The 17632-nt window shown below is 45.1% G+C and overlaps 1 protein-coding gene across 1 annotated transcript in view; it reads right to left on the reverse strand.

The window, feature by feature from the left end:
- Positions 1–1490: 1490 nt before the first annotated feature.
- Positions 1491–17632, reverse strand: part of BFSP2 (beaded filament structural protein 2) — a 66447-nt gene continuing 50305 nt past the window's right edge. The window contains exons 5-7 of the mRNA XM_008009109.3: positions 9657–9788; positions 4068–4288; positions 1491–1729 (exon numbers count right to left, since the gene is read on the reverse strand). Coding sequence (XP_008007300.1) covers positions 1726–1729; positions 4068–4288; positions 9657–9788 — 357 coding nt within the window. The 3' untranslated portion in view covers positions 1491–1725. The remainder of the gene's footprint in view (positions 1730–4067; positions 4289–9656; positions 9789–17632) is intronic.

Below are 17632 nucleotides of genomic sequence, written 5' to 3' on the forward strand. Positions count from 1 at the left end.
TGGCAGGACTCTTGTATCCAGGTGGTTCAATTATGGGCAGCCCCATAGTGTGCAGTTATGGAGGAGATGGATACTTTGCTAAAATGTAGTTTTAGGGTGTTTTGCCTATTTCCATGTCTCAAATAACAAACTGACCTATGTCAAGGTGCTATGCACATTGTAAATAGCTGTTCTGCTCATGTGATCTTTAACACAATTCCTTTGCTCCTGCAGGCCAAAAAGGAAAACCAGTTGTAGCAATTCCAACAAGGATACCACATATCTTGCCTTTTTTTTCTGAGACAGTCTTGCTCTGTAGACTAGGCTGGAGTGCAGTGGTGCAATCTCGGCTCACTGCAACCTCTGCCTCCAGGGTTCAAGCAATTCTCCTGCTTCAGCCTCCTGAGTAGCTGGGACTACAGGTGCCAGCCGCCCAAGCCTGGCTAATTTCCGTATTTTTAGTAGAGATGGGGTTTCACCATATTGGCCAGGCTGGTCTGAAACTCCTGACCTTGTGATCTGCCCACCTTGGCCTCCCAAAGTGCTGGGATTACAGGCATGAGCCACCACGCCCAGCCACCTTGCTTCTTAAGGATATTTATAAGCAATCCTTAAGGATAAATAAATGTTCTTTTGTTTGTGTGGGCCTTAGCTATTCGGACCCTCAGGTATGGGGGTTTTCAAATGTACCCGTGTTGGATACACCCCCCTGTCTGGATTAGCAGCTCAGAAACACAAAGACTCAGCTTGGATATTTTGGTCCGTAATTCTGTGTGATAGGTAGACCGACAGAAGTTTGAGGGAAGAATGATGAAATTAAGGTTGGGTGTTTTTTTTTTTTTTTTTTGGTTGTTTTTTTTTTCCTTTCAGTTTTAGAGACACTGAGAACCTGTGGTAGGACACAGGTGGTGGTTTCAATTTTAATCAGAAGGCAAGAGAGTCTTGGCTGGGTAGGTGGCAGATGCATGAACTATATTTGGCCGGCTTAGGCCCTGAGAGAACTGGGGAAAGGACCCTGGAAGAAAATTCTAAGGCTGTAAGTAGGGTGAGCAACCACAGTGTAATTAATCCCCCACTTAGATTGAATGGGTTTAGATTGGGCTGAGACTGAAGTTTCCTTTTAACTGATTGAGAGGTGCTCTGCCAATAGCAAGTGAAATGTGTGTGTCTGCACATGAATATGCATGCAGAGTATATTGAAGAAGTCTGAATGCTCCATGATGCCTGTAATTATGAAACATGCAATAAAGCACCACATTAATCCCTTCTTGAGCAAGAGCGTTGTTTTTTGTCCCAGACCGCGGCAATCCTGCATGCCATGAGCACTGCTTTTGCCTCCGCAGCACTTTTATGTTGACAAACCCGAGAGCAGGTGACCCTAGGGAGGCAGATGGCGTCACACTCAAGGGAATCCTTCCAGAAGCCTTCAAGCATAGCTCTGCGAGCAAAGGCCAGGCAGGTAAAGTGATATCCATCTTGAACCTATAGTGAGTTGAACAAGGTGGGCAAACTGGACGCTGCGCACAAAGCATTTATTTGAAGGAGGACAAGGGAGGCTGCTCAAGCTACAGACTACTCAGATTAAAGCAGAAGGACCCTCTCCACTTCCGGGAAGCTTTTCAGCTCAAGCTGAATTAACCAGGGAATCCAGCAGGGACTGGAACTCAGGAGAAAGCTCCTCAAGCAACTTCACGGGTCAGCCGGTGAGGAAGGGTGTTTTCTTCATGAAAAGAGGAAGTTTCTCCATCAGCTGAAAGGAAACACATAGGAATCAGAAGCAATGAGCGAGGAAAATGGGTCATTCTATCACAATAGGATTACGAGAAAGGGGGCTGTCTCATGAAAGCATCTGGCCTTCGGAACAAGACAGTTTTGGATTTTAAATCATTACTCCATGGTTATTTGCTGTGAGACCTTAGGCCATGACTTAAGCTCTCTGAGGCTTTGTTTCCTGTCTGTAAAAGAGGGATCACGATGTTGTTTTGTCAGGGTTTGGGGGATAAACGAAAATAATCAAGAGTCAGGTCTGCGCTGGCACTCACTAAATGAATGTAGCACATAGATTCTTACGAAGTAACTCAACCTAACTCACTGCTCTTGGTGTTTGTTTAAACCGACTTCGTGTGTTTATTCAGATGCTCATAGGCATCTGAAAAAAATTAGGAACATCTGGCTTTTATAATCAACAAAAATCAATTCAATAAAAGACAGTTGGAGAGGAGCTGGATGACATATTTTCCATTTGAAAGCAGGGCGTGGTTAGGTCGCTTCCTTGAGTCTCTCCCGCCTGCTGAATAAAGAGAGGTTACACTGTTGGAGAGAGCAGGAGACCTGGGCTCCCGTCCCAGTGCTGTCTCCGCCTCCTGTGTGATCATGCGCAAATCTTTTTCCGTTCTGGGTCTTTGTGTTCTCTCTTGAATCAGGAGGGATTGAATGATACGATCACCAAGCTGTCTCTATTCCTTACTCAACATATGTCAGAGAAGGGGCCTTGGAGGGAAATAAGAAGGCAGAGAACTATGATACAAAATCAGGGCCTGGGTTTCTGGAAAGAGTTGGCAAGGCAACTAAGGCCCAAGGCTGATGTACATGCCTCCAGAATCCTTATCTATTAAAAAAAGAGTGAGTGCAAGTGTGTGTCTGTAATTATGGCAGACTAACTCAACTGCTATTCCCAACCCCTTGCCTGCCTCCACTATGGAGTCTGGAAAAGCTAAAGAGTTGCTTTCTCAGCCTCCCTTGCAGATGGATATGGCCAGTATAAGCAGGTTCTGGTCTATGAGATATAAGGGACAGTCCACTGCAAGCCTCCAAATGTCTTTCCTTCACTGGTTAAAGGAGAGGGCCACTCAAGAAAAAGCCTTTTTTTTTTTTTTTTTTTTTTTGGCTGCTGCCTCTTCTCTCCCACTTCTGGCCATGAATGAGGATGTGATTTTTTTTTTTTTTTTTGAGACGGAGTCTCGCTCTGTTGCCCAGGCTGGACTGCAGTGGCCGGATCTCAGCTCACTGCAAGCTCCGCCTCCCGGGTTCACGCTATCTCCTGCCTCAGCCTCCGGAGTAGCTGGGACTACAGGCGCCCGTCACCTCGCCCGGTTAGTTTTTTGTATTTTTTTAAGTAGAGACGGGGTTTCACCGTGTTAGCCAGGATGGTCGCGATCTCCTGACCTCGTGATCCGCCCATCTCGGCCTCCCAAAGTGCTGGGATTACAGGCTTAAGCCACCGCGCCCGGCCGAGGATGTGATATTTGGATCTGTGGCTGGCATGTGGTAACAAAGATAAAAAGCCAATGTTATCATGGTATGTTAGAAAGATGAAAAAAGCTTGAGTCCTTACCAAAATCTTTGAACAGCCTAGATCATCTATTTCTGGGACTCTTAAATAAATGGTTTACACATCTTTGCTAGTCAGAGTGTGGTCTGTGGAGCAGCAGTATAGTCACCCCCTGGGAGCTTGTTAGAAGTGAAGACTCTCAGACCCCACCGGAGATGTACTGAAGCAGAATCTGCATTTTAAAAAGATGCCCAGCTGGGGTGTCACGGCTCACACCTGTAATCCCAGCTATTCTGGAGGCTTAGGTGAGAGGATCACTTGAGCCCAGGGGTTTGAGTCGAGACCAGCCTGGGCAACACAGCGAGACGAGACCCTGTATCCCCGCACCACCCCCCCCCCAAAAAAAAAAGATGCCCAGGGTTTTGAGTGCACATTAGTTTTAGGAGCACTGGTTTATAGCCTCATTAATTAGGTTCTATTACAAATAACTGAAATATTCCTAACAGCTATTATGTACATCCTAGGTATACACATGTGTGTGAATGTGTGTGTATATATGTACACATACGTGTGTATATATACATACATACATAAATATGCATACATATAAAAATGTATTAGTATGTGAATATATATTATATATATAATTTGTATGTGGATAGGAAAGGAAGGACACAGCTAGGCTGTGGGAATGGGTGCCTATGTGAGTGGAAGTCTGGGGTGATTTCTTAAATACTTCTACAGTGTTTGGAAAATAATTATTTTTAAAGCCATGAATATGCATCCCTTGGATAATTGACGCAGAAGCGAGGCTTACCCGCTCTCCTCCCTGTCCAGCAGGGCGTGGTAGGACGCCACGTCCTTCTGCAGCTGGCACTTGCGGGCCAGCAGATGCGCGCGCTCCTGTTGCTGCTGCTCCGCCTCCGCGCGGATCTCGCTGAGCTCCGCCTCCAGCCGGCCGACCACAGCGCCCAGGTTCTGGAGCTCCATGTCATGCCAGTGCTTGGCATCGTGCAAGGTGTTCTCCAGGCCTCGTTTCTGCAAAAGAGCGAACCTGGTCCAAACCCGAGGACGACAGGCCGGGCCCTTGAAGAGAGAGGTGTGCAGAGCAGTGGCAGGGGCTGGTGGTAGCCTGGACTATTCCCCTGTGGCAGGGACCTTGCCAGTTATGGAGACTGACGGGGGTTATTCTTCTTAGTGGCTCCGTGGGAAAAATAAGGAATTCCACTCAGGTCAGACTGTAGATTAGTCTGATTGAATGATCTTTTTGATGGGAGAGAGGGTGAGGGAGGCGAAAAAGAGAAGGAGAGAGGGAGGGAGAAAAGAAAGGGGGTGTGAGAAGAGAGAGGAGTGGAGCAAGAGGGAGAGGGATTGAGAAAGACAAATGGGAGGCAGCTTGCAGGTGTTTCTTCAAAGAAATCTTGTTCTCCGGGGCTTTTTCTTCTGATTTTTTCACTCCCCGGGGGACACCTTCTCCCTGTGCTGCGGAAACCCCATCCATCATTTGGCTAGAATCTCCTCCAGCATTCTTTCCCAGATCACTGTTGTTAGAATGAATGTCTCTGGCCTTTATATACTCAGCGTTTTCCCCTTTGGTGTTTTAGTAGCACATTTTTGCCTATCCCTTTTCCTCTGCCGTCCTCTCATGTGGGCCCCCCAGTGCCCACCCTGAGCCTGTTTTTTTTCCGAGCAGTGCATCCTGGGTCTGTGTTGGTCTCCATCATACTCATGATTTGAACAGTCGTCTCCAGGCCACGTCCTGCATTGGTAATTCCACCACCAATCTTTCCTTCAGTAGCTATGGACCTGCCACTGAACCTCTTACTGGAAATATATACTCAGACCTCACATCAAGGTGTCCAAAATGAAGCCGCTGGCTGCCTCCTGAACCTGCTGGCTCCTCCTAGTCTAAGCTTCAACTGGTGAACCCATGTGAGCTAGAAACTGGGGAAAGATGTGTTCCTGCTTTCCTTCGTTCTCTTCTTCCAAATGCACCCATCACGGCTTCCTGTATATTATGAGTCCTGCTTCTTGTATCTCTTGAGAAGTTTTCACATTATGCAGCCACCATGGCCTGGGATTGGAAGCTTGTCACCTCTCACCTGTGGTACCCTCAGTGGCCTCCTAGCTCATCTCCCCACCTCTAGTTCCTCCTCTTCCTGAGTTCCACACACAAATAGCCACAGTGCTCTGTCGAAAGCCTAAACCTGGGCCTGTATCTCCTCTGCTTAAACTCCATTGATGGCTCCCCAGGGCCCCTAATACGGCGCACACAGCTGGCCCAGTATCTTTCCATCTTTATCCCCACCCTACGGCAGCACCAACACTTCCAGTCTTGGAGTTTATTTGGTCTGTGTTTTTTCCTCCACCTGCACCATGCTCCTCCATTCCCTCCAGCATCCTCACCTCACTCACTCCTACTCATCCCCAAGTCCAAGCTCAGAGGTAGCCTGCCCCAGGAAGCCGTCCTTGAAACTCCTCTGCTGCTACCATCACCAAGCTGGGTTAGGAGACCCTCTGTATTTCCATGGCTCCCCAAGCTCATGCGTGCTCTTAAACTCACCACAGTGGGCTAAGCTTGCTTATGGGCATGTCTCTTCCACCAGATGGTGAGACTTGGAAGGAACCAAGTCTCTGTAGTCCCAGCACACAAGTCAGGGCCTGGCACAGAATAGGTTCTTGGTATGTGTAGGTTGCCCTGGATGATAGCACTTGTATTATGGTTACACTTATTGCAATACCTGTGTCTCCCCATTAGACTGGAAACTTCGTTCTTCTCATCTTCCCATGCACCATGTCCTGAAGACTACAGAGCTGATCAATAAACCCCTTTAAAAAGCTATGTCTGTGTTTAACATTTTCTAATAGTTTCATTTATGGTTCGCCTATCCTTTAGCATCTGGCTTTTTAATATAACACACACAAAAAAACTTTCTAAATTGGATTGAATTAAATTTTGATGAAACAGGATTCTGTACCCTGCCCTCCAGGAGGAGATTTTTTACACCCTTATGACCACTGTGGATGAAATAGAAAATTTTTTGTCATGACACCATCTTAAATCATGACTGCTGTTAGCAGGTATCACCATATTACCTTATTTAAATCTTCCTAATTCCACAGGATATGAGAATGTTGAGTCAGATTCTCATCTACCTGAGGCATATTTGTAAGAGGCAAAATGTGATCACTAGAGAATAAATCTAGATCAGTGTCTGGTCTAGGATTATTATTTAATAGAATCTGAAAACCTTTCTATAGCAGTGAGGATGCAGAAATGGCCACCTTGACTTTGAGCATCATTTGTTCCAACCTCCCTGGGTTTTCTTTCTTTGTTTATATATGAAAGTACTTAATTTGTGACTAGTTATTGTTGACATTGGATTTGTAACATCTGTGACTTGGGAACACGCTTCACAGAATCATGGTTGGATCTGTCTGTAGTTTTTCTCTATCTTCTAGATGAGTTCTTCATGTGGCCTGAGGTTTTTTCTTGGTGACTTAGGACCCACTGCCAACAGGGTATTCGCTGGAACCCCAGCCAAAGGTTATATGTGTCTTCCATCTTAACCTTAAAGTCCAAATCCAGCTTCCCTACCTAAGTCCCTGACACTCTGGCAGAAAGAGAATGCCTGGTTCTCCCGGAGATGCTTGAGCTTGAGTGACTATGACCAGGCTACTGCTGCAGGCAGCACACGGGCTTGGTCAGCCATACAGACAGCACCAGCAAACAAACTGAGGTCACAGAAGCACGGTTATTCTGCAGGTCTCTGGAGATTTGAAGGGACTTTCTAGAATTGCAAAACCCTCCAGAAAGTAAAATAGTGACCTTCTGTGACTTCTGGCCTTGAATTCCATTCCTGATTTGAGTTGACTGGACACAGAGTTCAGCAGGTCTCAAGCACCATTATTCGTGCCTAGCTTCCAATGCAAATAGTGCCTTATTGGCAAAGGGGGCCGAAAGTCTCGCCAGCTTGGCCGTCTGAAGTTTATATAAGCTGTGGGGGCCTTTTGTGTGCACAGATCACTCTGACTGAGAATAACAGGAATGGCTGGATGAACTTCCTGTATCTGAAAACTGTAGGAGAGTTTGTTACCTATTTTGTCCCAGTCTGTGCTCCTCACCGTGGCTGCAAGGCCCCGTGACCAGAACAGTAATCTACCAGAACCAGCAGGGAACAGAGGCAGCCTGTTCTGGGCCATGGGCATAGAAAGAATGTCACTACTCTGAAGCTTTCTGGTTGACAGTGTAAATTCTTTTTCCATTTTTTTCCCAATAGTTAGGAAAATGGGTTTAAGTGAGGTGACCAGGCGGCTGGTGATGCCAACTTGGAGTTACTATTCTAGTAGTTAGTATAGCAATTTTATATGATAATTAATAATAGATGGCATTTATTGACTGCTCACTAAGTGCCAGGCACTGTGCTGAGGGCTTGACATACATTATCAATCATCTCAATGACATTATGAGGTAAATTCTATTACGATCCTGATGTGGCCCACACTTGCATTGGCAGCTGCAACGATTATCTCCACTCCACAATCGCTTTCTCAATGTGACCTTGCCATTGTCTCATCAAGAGGCTGAGTTTATTTCTCTCCCTGTTGAATCTAGGATAGTCTGGTGACTGCTTTGACCACTAGAATGTGGTGTAAGTGATGTGCAGAGACTTTCAAGCCCAGGTGTTAAGAGGCCTGGTAGCTTCTGTGCTCACTCAGGTGCTATATCAGAAGTTTGACTATGTCAGGCTGTCATGGTATGAGGAGGTCTAAGCCGGCTACATGGAGCGGTCACAGGGAGAGAGAAAGGAGATGCACAATGGAGTCACCAGACAAGCTAAGTGAAGAAGTCATTTTTGGGTGTCCAGCCCCAGCAGAGGCCACATGATACAGAGAAGAGTTATCCCTGCTGAACTCTGCCTAAATCACAGAATGAGAGAAGAAGTGATTCACTGTTGTTTTAAGCTACTGAGACAGTAAAAGATATGACAGTCAAAATAGATCCTCACTTTACAAGTGAGAAAATGAAAGCTCTGCTCAGTCACACAGCTAGTGAGTGAGTAGAGCACCCACCACGAAGTCTACCCCCTGACTCCCTGACACCCACAGCAGGGGTGCTGTCTCCCAGCTGCCACGCCCTCACATTTCTATCAGCTCCTCCCCGGAAGCCACATTAACTCCTTGGAGGCAGGGACCATATCTCATTCGTTTTATGTTCCCAAAGCACTTGGCACAGTTCCAGGAACTAGCGAGTTCTCAAAGTAATGCTAAAAGTCAGAAGAGCGTGCTCATGTGCATCCACACCTTGGATCCTCCTAGAATCACTGAGAAGTGGGCTGGGCTGTGACTGTCATACCCATTTTGCAGAAGAGTAAACTGTGGTTCAGGGATTTGCCTATTTACCCAAGGGATAAATGGAGGAGCTGAGCCCTTCTGACTCTTATTACTCTTGATTTTCCTCCCCTCAGATCCCCAGATCTTTTTCTCCTACATGCTTACGCTGACCTACATCCTATCATGCGCCTCATTGACTCCAGGCCATCTCAGCTGCACAAGGATTACATGGGCCAACCTTTGATTTGCACCAACAAAGCTGTAGTTAGAATAGTGCAAATGACCTCCTGGAGGGGACATCTAAGAAGAGCTGTGTTTAACACCCAAATAGAACTTCAGTCCATCCCAGAGGTCAGAGGGTGGATTGCTTCATCATGAATACATTTTATTGATTATTTTAACAATATTTTAATCCATAATAATTAATGATGAAAGAGATGTGCTTGCAAATCACAGTGAGTCTGAGAGCTTACTAGATGTCTCAGGTTGGGTTCTCCAGAAGCAGAGCCTGAGTTAGGGATCCTGGAACTCGCAAATCATTAAGGAGTACTCTCAGGAAAAGGGGGAGTGAGGAAAGCAGGACAGGGCAGAGGAAGGCACTAAGCGAGGATGTGGTCTCCGGAATCCGGCTACAGCCTGGTCCTATGGAGAGCTCTACAGAATGGAGCTAGTTCCATGTTGAAGCAAGAGGGCTGGGCTTTTAAAACCCCTCTCAGTCAGAGCTGAGGGCTGGGGGGGCAGGGCCTAACTTCCTGGGCCAGGTGTCCTCAGTGTGGGTAAGGGCAAGTCTCTGGAGCAGTGGGGCAGCTGAAAAGGGGCGGCTGTGGATGTTAACAGCCAACATTTACAGCAGCAGCCTGGTAAGAGAGATTTCAGGGGGGCACTACAGCGTCTACTGCACGTGCTGTGATTCAGTATCTGATGATCCTTGAGAGTCAGAAGACATTTCAGGCCTCAAAACTCATGCTGTGAGATGGGAATCCCCTGGGAACTATGGTCCATAATACTGGAATTTGACAGTAGAGAGTTAAAATTAGCACAGGGATGCCAGGTCTTTCCTTGGCCCACTTACCAGGGCACGTAAGGATTCTGTCTCAGCCTGGAGGCTCTGGACTTGGCACGAAGTGTTGTGTAACTCCACCCTGAGGGCAGCTGCCAGCTTCTCTTCCTGGGTCTGGGACATGTGGGCCACCTCCGCCTGTTGCTGTGGAGAGTCAGGTCTCAGTATGAGCGGGGAAGATCAGGAGCTGAGCCCGTCCTTCCTTCCCAGCCTTTCTAATCACCACTCCACTGCCTCAAACCAGAGGAAACACGGCTGTCAGATGGAAACATCTTTTTTTTTTTTTTTTTGAGATGAAGTCTCGCTCTGCAGCCCAGGCTGGAGTGCAGTGGTGCGATCTCAGCTCACCGCAACTTCCTCCTCCTGGGTTCAAGCAATTCTCCAGCCTCGAGTAGCTGGGATTACAGGTGCCTACCACCATGCCTGGCTAATTTATATATATATATATTTAGTAGAGACAGGTTTCACCATGTTGGCCAGGGTGGTCCTGAACTCCTGACCTCAGGTAATCCGCCCGCCTTGGCCTCCCAAAGTGCTAGGATCACAGGCATGAGCCACCGCGCCTAGCTGGAAACATCTTTTTTTTTTAAACAGGTCCCTTCACCAACTTGTATACAAAAATGTATTTATTTTGAACATATGATGCGTGCAAATGAAATACAATTCAAAAGATTTCCTACAGACTATATAGAAAGTCTCCTTTTCTCCCATATCCTAATTACCCAGTTCTCTTGTTTCTAGTTTCTTATTCCTTTTTCCAGAAATAGTTTATATGTTTATAAATATGTATTATCCCCTCTTGCTTTGGTACTTAATATATCTTAGAAATCATTCTGTATCAGTATATATTAGTTTTTTGCAAGTGATTGCAGTTTTTGCCACTACTTTCAATGGCTGAGACGGCAATTAATTTTGCACCAACCTAATAGAAATCGAGTACATTCTTTTTAGCGGCTGCACAGCGTTGTCTTGTTTGGAAGGGCTGCAATTTATTTAGAAGTCTCTGCTGGTGGACACTCAGATTGTTTTTAGTCTTTCTTTGCCTATTACAAACAATGGTGCAAAGAAACAGCTTAGATCCCTTATTTTTCATACAAGAGCATGTCTTTGAGAAAGTAGTTCTTGTAGTAGAACTGCTGATTAGAAAGGGTATATATTTTTAATTTTGGTGAATAGTGGCAAATTTCCCTTCGGAAAACTTGAAATCCGTTTCAGCATTGTAAGACAGTGCCAGTTGTCCCGTACCTCCCTCCAACAAGGAGTTATCCAACTTGATCTCTGTCAATCTGACAGTCCCTGTTTCCTTGTAAAAACCACATGTCTAGCCACAACTGCGACCCAGACAAAGGGAAGCTCTGTGCTTTTAACCTTCTCCCCAGAGCAGGATGGACAGAGTCAGATCCCTTCCTATATATTCAGGGGAGCAGGTCATTGTTACTCCTCTTTTCTGGGGAAAACATGAAAAATAGGAGATCATCCCCAGTTTCTTTGATGCAGTCTGATGGAACGCCTCCTAGCCAAGAATGCAGGAGGGAAAAAACTCTACTTTCCTAGCTTACGGTTTTCTGGAATTACCATTTTTACCACATATGAATATTTATTTACAGAATAATCCAAAGATAATCCAATCTAATGAACTGGCTAGAAACCCCAAGTCAAGGCGGAGTACAGTGGCTCACGCCTGTAATCCCAGCACTTTGGGAGGCCGAGGTGGGTGGATCACCTGAGGTCAGGAGTTCGAGACCAGACTGACAAATATGTTGAAAACCCATCCCTACTAAAAATACAAAAATCAGCCGGGTGTGGTAGCATGAGCCTGTAGTCCCAGCTACTCGGGAGGCTGAGACAGAGAATTCTTGAACCCAGGAGGCAGAGGTTGCAGTGAGCCGAGATGGCACCACTGCACTCCAGCCTGGGTGACAGTGAGACTCTGTCTCAAAAAAAAAAAAAAAAAAAAGAAACCCCAAGTCAAGAGGCTCATAGCTCAGTAGTAGCACCTCCAATTCTTACTGTTTGAAGTCTTTACAGAGCCCATAGAATGACCATTAAAGGCTTTGAAGCAGCTGAAGGAGAACAGAAGCCTTGGACCCAGCTCTGACTGGTTAGCCAACAGCTTGTGGCCCTAGGCCATCATTCAGCCTCTCAGAGTCTCAGTTTTGCCCACGGAACACAGACCACAATGAATGGAGAATCATACTCATAATCATATAATGACTCTGTCCTGTGGTCACTATGAGGCTTCCAGCAGATTAAGAATGCTGAAGCCTTTAGAACCCTAAAAGCATGAAAACACTGGCTGTATATATTTTCCAAATGTAAAAAGTAATAGTAGCCAACAAGCCACTTTTATTATTTAATAGTTAAATAACAAAATGGTAATAGTTAAATGTTACTATGAAGAGTTAAATATTTAGCAACAGTTAAATAGTAATAAATACTACTACTAATAACGAATATATATTAGGCACTTACTCTGTGCCAAGCACTGTGTTATGTTAAAAGTTTTAATCGATTATCTAATTTAATCTTTACAACCCTATGAAGCAGATGTCATTATTATCCTCATAGGAAACTGAGGCACAGGGAGATTGAGTTGTTTGCTGAAGATTATATGGCCAATGAGAGACAGAAACAGGATTCAAGCCCAGCAGCAGACCCAGAAACGTGCTCTCAACCAGTATTTAATGCTGTCATCTCCACCAATCTACCAGTTTAAGATCCCTAAAATTGGAGGTATCTTCCCCCAAACTCAGGTGGATCATTCTGAAGTATACTCCTTATATTCCAAATTCTTAAGATCAGTACCCCAGTTTTTCTCCCCTGTTTGGGGTTGGGGTCCTGGTCACATGGGCTGTGTAGGTGGGTCGAGGCAGGAGGTGGGGCATCCTGGAAGGCAAATGGAGTCAGGCAATGTAGCTACAGAGGGTAGCGGGGAGCAGTAGTGAACTAGAACTGGCTCCTGACAGCTCACAGGAGCTGATTTTTAAATTTCCAGGAATGTTGTAAGCTGACGGCTAAACACAGCCATCATTAGAAATTAAATTATATTGTTACTGGCCGGGCGCGGTGGCTCACGCCTGTAATCCTAGCACTTTGGGAGGCTGAGGCGGGCGGATCACGAGGTCAGGAGATCGAGACCATCCTGGCTAACACGGTGAAACCCCGTCTCTACTAAAAATACAAAAAATTAGCTGGGTGTGGTGGCAGGCGCCTGTGGTACCAGATACTCAGGAGGCTGAGGCAAGAGAATGGCGTGAACCTGGGAGGTGGAGGTTGCGGTGAGCTGAGATCGGGCCACTGCACTCCAGCCTGGGCAACAGAGCGAGACTCCGTCTCGGGGGAAAGAAAAATTATATTATTACTGGTAACTGTAACATAGGTGGCTAATAGGTAGCCAGTCAGACATGAACAGGGCAGGAGAGGCACCCCCGCAACCAACTAAGAATGTCAGGTGACCATCAGGTGATGGTCAGGTGGTTGTTAACTGTCTCTCTAAAATAGTAACTTGTCACAGCTGGCAGGGAAAAGCAGTCTCCCTAAAGATAGAAAAAAACCTGAAACTGGTGTTCAGCAACTTCCTGATAAGATCTCAGGAGCTAGGCAAGTGAGCTCAAGCATGCACACTAAGAGGCAAAATGGCAGAGTTAAACTGGTATATGACCTCCTAGGGGCATTCAACTGGTAAGAGAAGAATGCCTCAAATGAGCATGTGTACAACTCCAGTAAACACACTGCGCATGCTCCCCTCCAAAGTGCTAGCAGGCCATTGCACATGCGGACACCCCACCCCAAGGGAGGAATCAGGGGAGAAGGGACACAAGATCCCAGAAGCATGCCAATGTACAAATCCCCAAGTCAAAAGGTCAAACCGCACACTTGTCTTTCAAGTTGCCTGCTGGGCCCTCTTCCAAGTGTATTTCCTTCCTTTGGTTTCTGCTCTAGAGTTTTTTGTTTTGTTTTGTTTTGAGACGAAGTCTTGCTCTTGTCCCCCAGGCTGGAGTGGGATGGTGTGATCTCAGCTCACTGCAACCTCCGCCTCCCAGGTTTAAGCGATTCTCCTGCCTCAGCCTCCTGAGTAGCTGAGATTACAGGTGCCTGCCGCACCTGGCTGATTTTTGTATTTTTAGTAGAGAAGGGGTTTCTCCATGTTGGCCAGGCTGGTCTCGAACTCCTTAACTCAGGTGATCCTCCGGCTTCAGCTTCCCAAAGTGCTGGGATTACAGGTGTGAGCCACCGTGCCCAGTCTCTGCTCTAGAGTTTTTAAATAAACTTTCACACCTGTTCTAAAACTTGCCTCAGTCTCTTCTGCTTTATGCCCCTCAGTCGAATTCTTTCTTCTGAGGAGGCAAGAATTGAGGTTGCTGCAGACCCCCTACAGATTTGCCACCGGTAACAAATAAGTGAGTGACTTTTTGCTTAATCGGAAATTAGTAATCAAGCATTTTTTGTAGTCTGATTTTGTGATACTATTGTTGATGATAGAATTATAAAAAAATGGTTGGTGAATTTTCCAAGAAATAGCAAGTCATGCTGAAGTTATAGGTGTAATTGAAATAGCAAAGTATTTTGTCTTAAAATTTGTGTTACCTCTAAAATTATATATAAAAAAAATCAACGGAAATTGTTACATTACCCTTAAGTAGTACTGTGAATTTGATTGGCACATATATACATAGACATATATTTCACCCAGAAAGCAGCTGTGAAACATTTACCATCACTCCATGGGGAAGAGCCAGGGAAAGAATGGAGGCAAGTTTCAAAGCCTTGGTGGGCAGGTCTGGTGTAAAGCTGCTGGCCAAGGCTATAGCCACAGTCCCTCACATGATTTGTCCCCTCTCAATCCAGTGAATGGCTTCTGTGATACTTACTGGTCTCTTGGCTGAAACACTATGTCTTAGTTTCATTAGCAAAAATACTGTATTTAAGTGTTTCTCAAATGTTCTTGGACCACCGACCGACATAGTTTTTCACACTATCTTAATACTCATTCATGCTATTTTTATTTAAACCAATTCACTCTTTCTTTACAAATAAATGTGTTTAAAATGGAAACGGTAGGTTAGTTATCTGTAAAATGTAAGTTAGTTTAAAATGGAAACTGTAGTTTAAATGAGCATCAGCATCACCTGAGGATCTTGTGAAAATGTGGGCTGTGATGCAGGGGATCCTGAGTACGGCTCAGAAATCTGCACTCCCAGGTGATGCCTGGTCCATGGAAGCAAAATTCTAGATCTCTACAGAAACCAATGAAACAGTATCCCTTGCAGTGCGTAGAGGATAACAAAAAATTAACAAAATTATAACAAATCACTGTTATTAAATTCCAGCTACTATTGATTGCCAAGCTGCTAAGTCCTGAGTCCTGTTTTCTCTTTGTGGAAAGGGGAGATAAATAAGTACAACAGAGGTTAGTTAAAGACCTTCCAGCACCAAACAAAGGCTTTCTTCTAGTTTAAGACTGAAAGAGCAAAAGAATGTAATTTGATCACTACAAGTTCTAATGTCACTGTGTTCCTTCTCAAATCATCTCACCGCAAGAGATGCTTCCCACTTAATTGCTTTAACACACCTCGAGTAACCACTACTAAAAGTAATTCACCTAAAAGTATTACACATTTTCATCCAATGGCTTTTTAGATCTGTGCTTTCTGGTTATTATAATTCTATTTCTGTTTCCATTTCAACCCTGTGCCTCCAGATTTCTTCTCATAGACCAAATAGTAGGTGTGTCATCCAGCCCCTGAGGATAGGAAGGTGGGGCTGTGTTTTGTTGCCCAGTGTAGTTGTTAGGGGGTGTGATGAAATTCAGATATGTTGATCCCCAGGCTTTGAAACTGCACAGGACCTGAGCTGCCCATGTTTGCACTCCAGCTGCGTGAGAGTGCAATTACTTCTGGGGCAGGACAGCATGTCCACACTTTGAAACATAATAAAGATTTTCAAATTTCAAAAATTTCAAATTAAATTAGCATGTTTTTGCACATGAAGGATGTAAGAAGAGAAAAGCAGTATGTTCTGAGTAAGTAATAATTAACTATTTGAGGGTCTGACTCTTGAAGATAGAAATGAGGACTGGGAAAGAGGAAAAGAACATCTCCAAGTCCAAGCCTGACTCACTTTGCTGATTAGGATGGCCATTCCTAAACACACCCTTGGCAATGACCCAGAACTGAGAGAAAGGCAATGTGAGGGGAAGGTGAGTGTTTAGGAGGAGAGAGAGTGAGGAGAGAGAATGATGATACTTCCTGGTCTTTGAAATTGCAAGTGCATTCTCAGCAGATCATGGATCCAAATGAGCTATCTGTCTCGTGTGTCTTCTGCTTTTCACTGAGCAGTTGCTGTGCAGGTTTGAGCAAGTCACTCGAGCACTCTGGTTTTTGCAACTGGTGATCAATTGCTTTATATGAGCATTGTTCTACTGCAGAATGCAGCTACCTGCCTTGGCTCTTAAGCACTTTTCAGATTTCATGAGATCATGCTAATCTCATCGTGCTGTTCATGGAGAAAGGTCAACAATGGTCCCGTGGGAATACAGAGGTTCCCTATCTTGTTTCATAGAATAATCCCGCAAGGAGGGCACAGACCCTTGGTTTGAAAAGCTCCCAACAGAAGTCTGGCATAACTTTTAGCCCCTCAGGACAAAGGCCTCTCCAACCTCACATTCCACAAGATGTCACTTATTTATTCTTGAAAAAGAAATCAGCTGGGCATGGTGGCTCACATCTGCAATCCCAGCACTTTGGGAGGCCAAAGCAGAAGGATCGCTTGAGGCCAGTAGTTCAAGACCAGCCTGGGCAACATAGTGAAACCCTGTTTCTGCAAAAAAATCTTTTTTAAAAACCAAATTAAGGTCCCCCCATTCATGTGGTCCGTCCAGTTCAAACTGGCAGTTAAGAGTGTGGATTCTGGAGTCAGATGTGTAATTTGAATCCCGGTGTTGCCACTTTCTAAGTGTGTAATTTTGGGCAAATTACCTAACCTCTCTGTGCTTCAGTTTTCTCCTCTATAAAATGCTAAAATCACAATACCTCTCTCATGTTGGGAAGGTTAAATGAGAACATACTTGTCAGGTGCTTAGAACCCTTGGTAGGTGTTCCATAAAACTTGGCTGGCTCTGCTTTTGTGGAAAATTTCATCCTGCCTTGCAGAAGAGTAGTCTTTCTACCCATTTCTTGCCTCCCACAGGTACACCAGCCAACATCCACACTGGACTGTGGGTTCCTTGTTTACAGGAACAACTTCTTACACACCCCTCTGCCCCTTTCGGGGACCTAACATAGCTTTTTACACCTAGAACGTGCTCAATAATATTTATTGAAGGTCTACAATAGAGGCCAGGCACATGCTAGGAACTAGGGAAGAAGAGAAGGATCTACCAGGAATAGAAAGAGATCAAATCTCCTTTTCATTAAGAGGATCAGCTATCGTTATTATAATAGTTGTAAGTCATTTTACAGTTATGTGGTGTCATTTGTTATTTAGCTAAGGCTAGCTTTTGACAGGCAGCACACACTCCCGACCTTCCTCAGCCAGATGTAGGATTTATTTGGGAGAAGGCTGGATGCCATCCAGTCTACACTAGCGACATGGGCTCTCCTCAGCAGGGATTAAAAAGAAGTGCACGCCTCACTCAATGAAACTTCAACACTGGCAGAGAAGCTGGCCCAGCTAGGCTGCAACAAGTTTCTCCGTGAGTTTATACAAGAACTGCCCAGCTATTGAAGCTGCTGTTTGAGTGTAGGACCAATTCCCAGCCTCTGTTGAAGCTGCCAAACAAAACACAGAAGAGCAAATGGCTTTGCGACCTTGCTGCCTCCTTGGTAATAAGTAAACTCATCCTCTTGATAAAATCAGCTGAAAAGGCTCAGCAATGAGTCTAATTCTAAAGAGAAAAATAGATTTTTCTATTATTTTATTTTGAGACAGGGTCTCACTCTGTTGCCCAGGTTGGAGTGCAGTGATAAGATCATAGCTCACTGCAGCCT

This window comes from Chlorocebus sabaeus, chromosome 15 (genome assembly GCF_047675955.1).
Source record: "Chlorocebus sabaeus isolate Y175 chromosome 15, mChlSab1.0.hap1, whole genome shotgun sequence".
Lineage (NCBI taxonomy): Eukaryota > Metazoa > Chordata > Mammalia > Primates > Cercopithecidae > Chlorocebus > Chlorocebus sabaeus.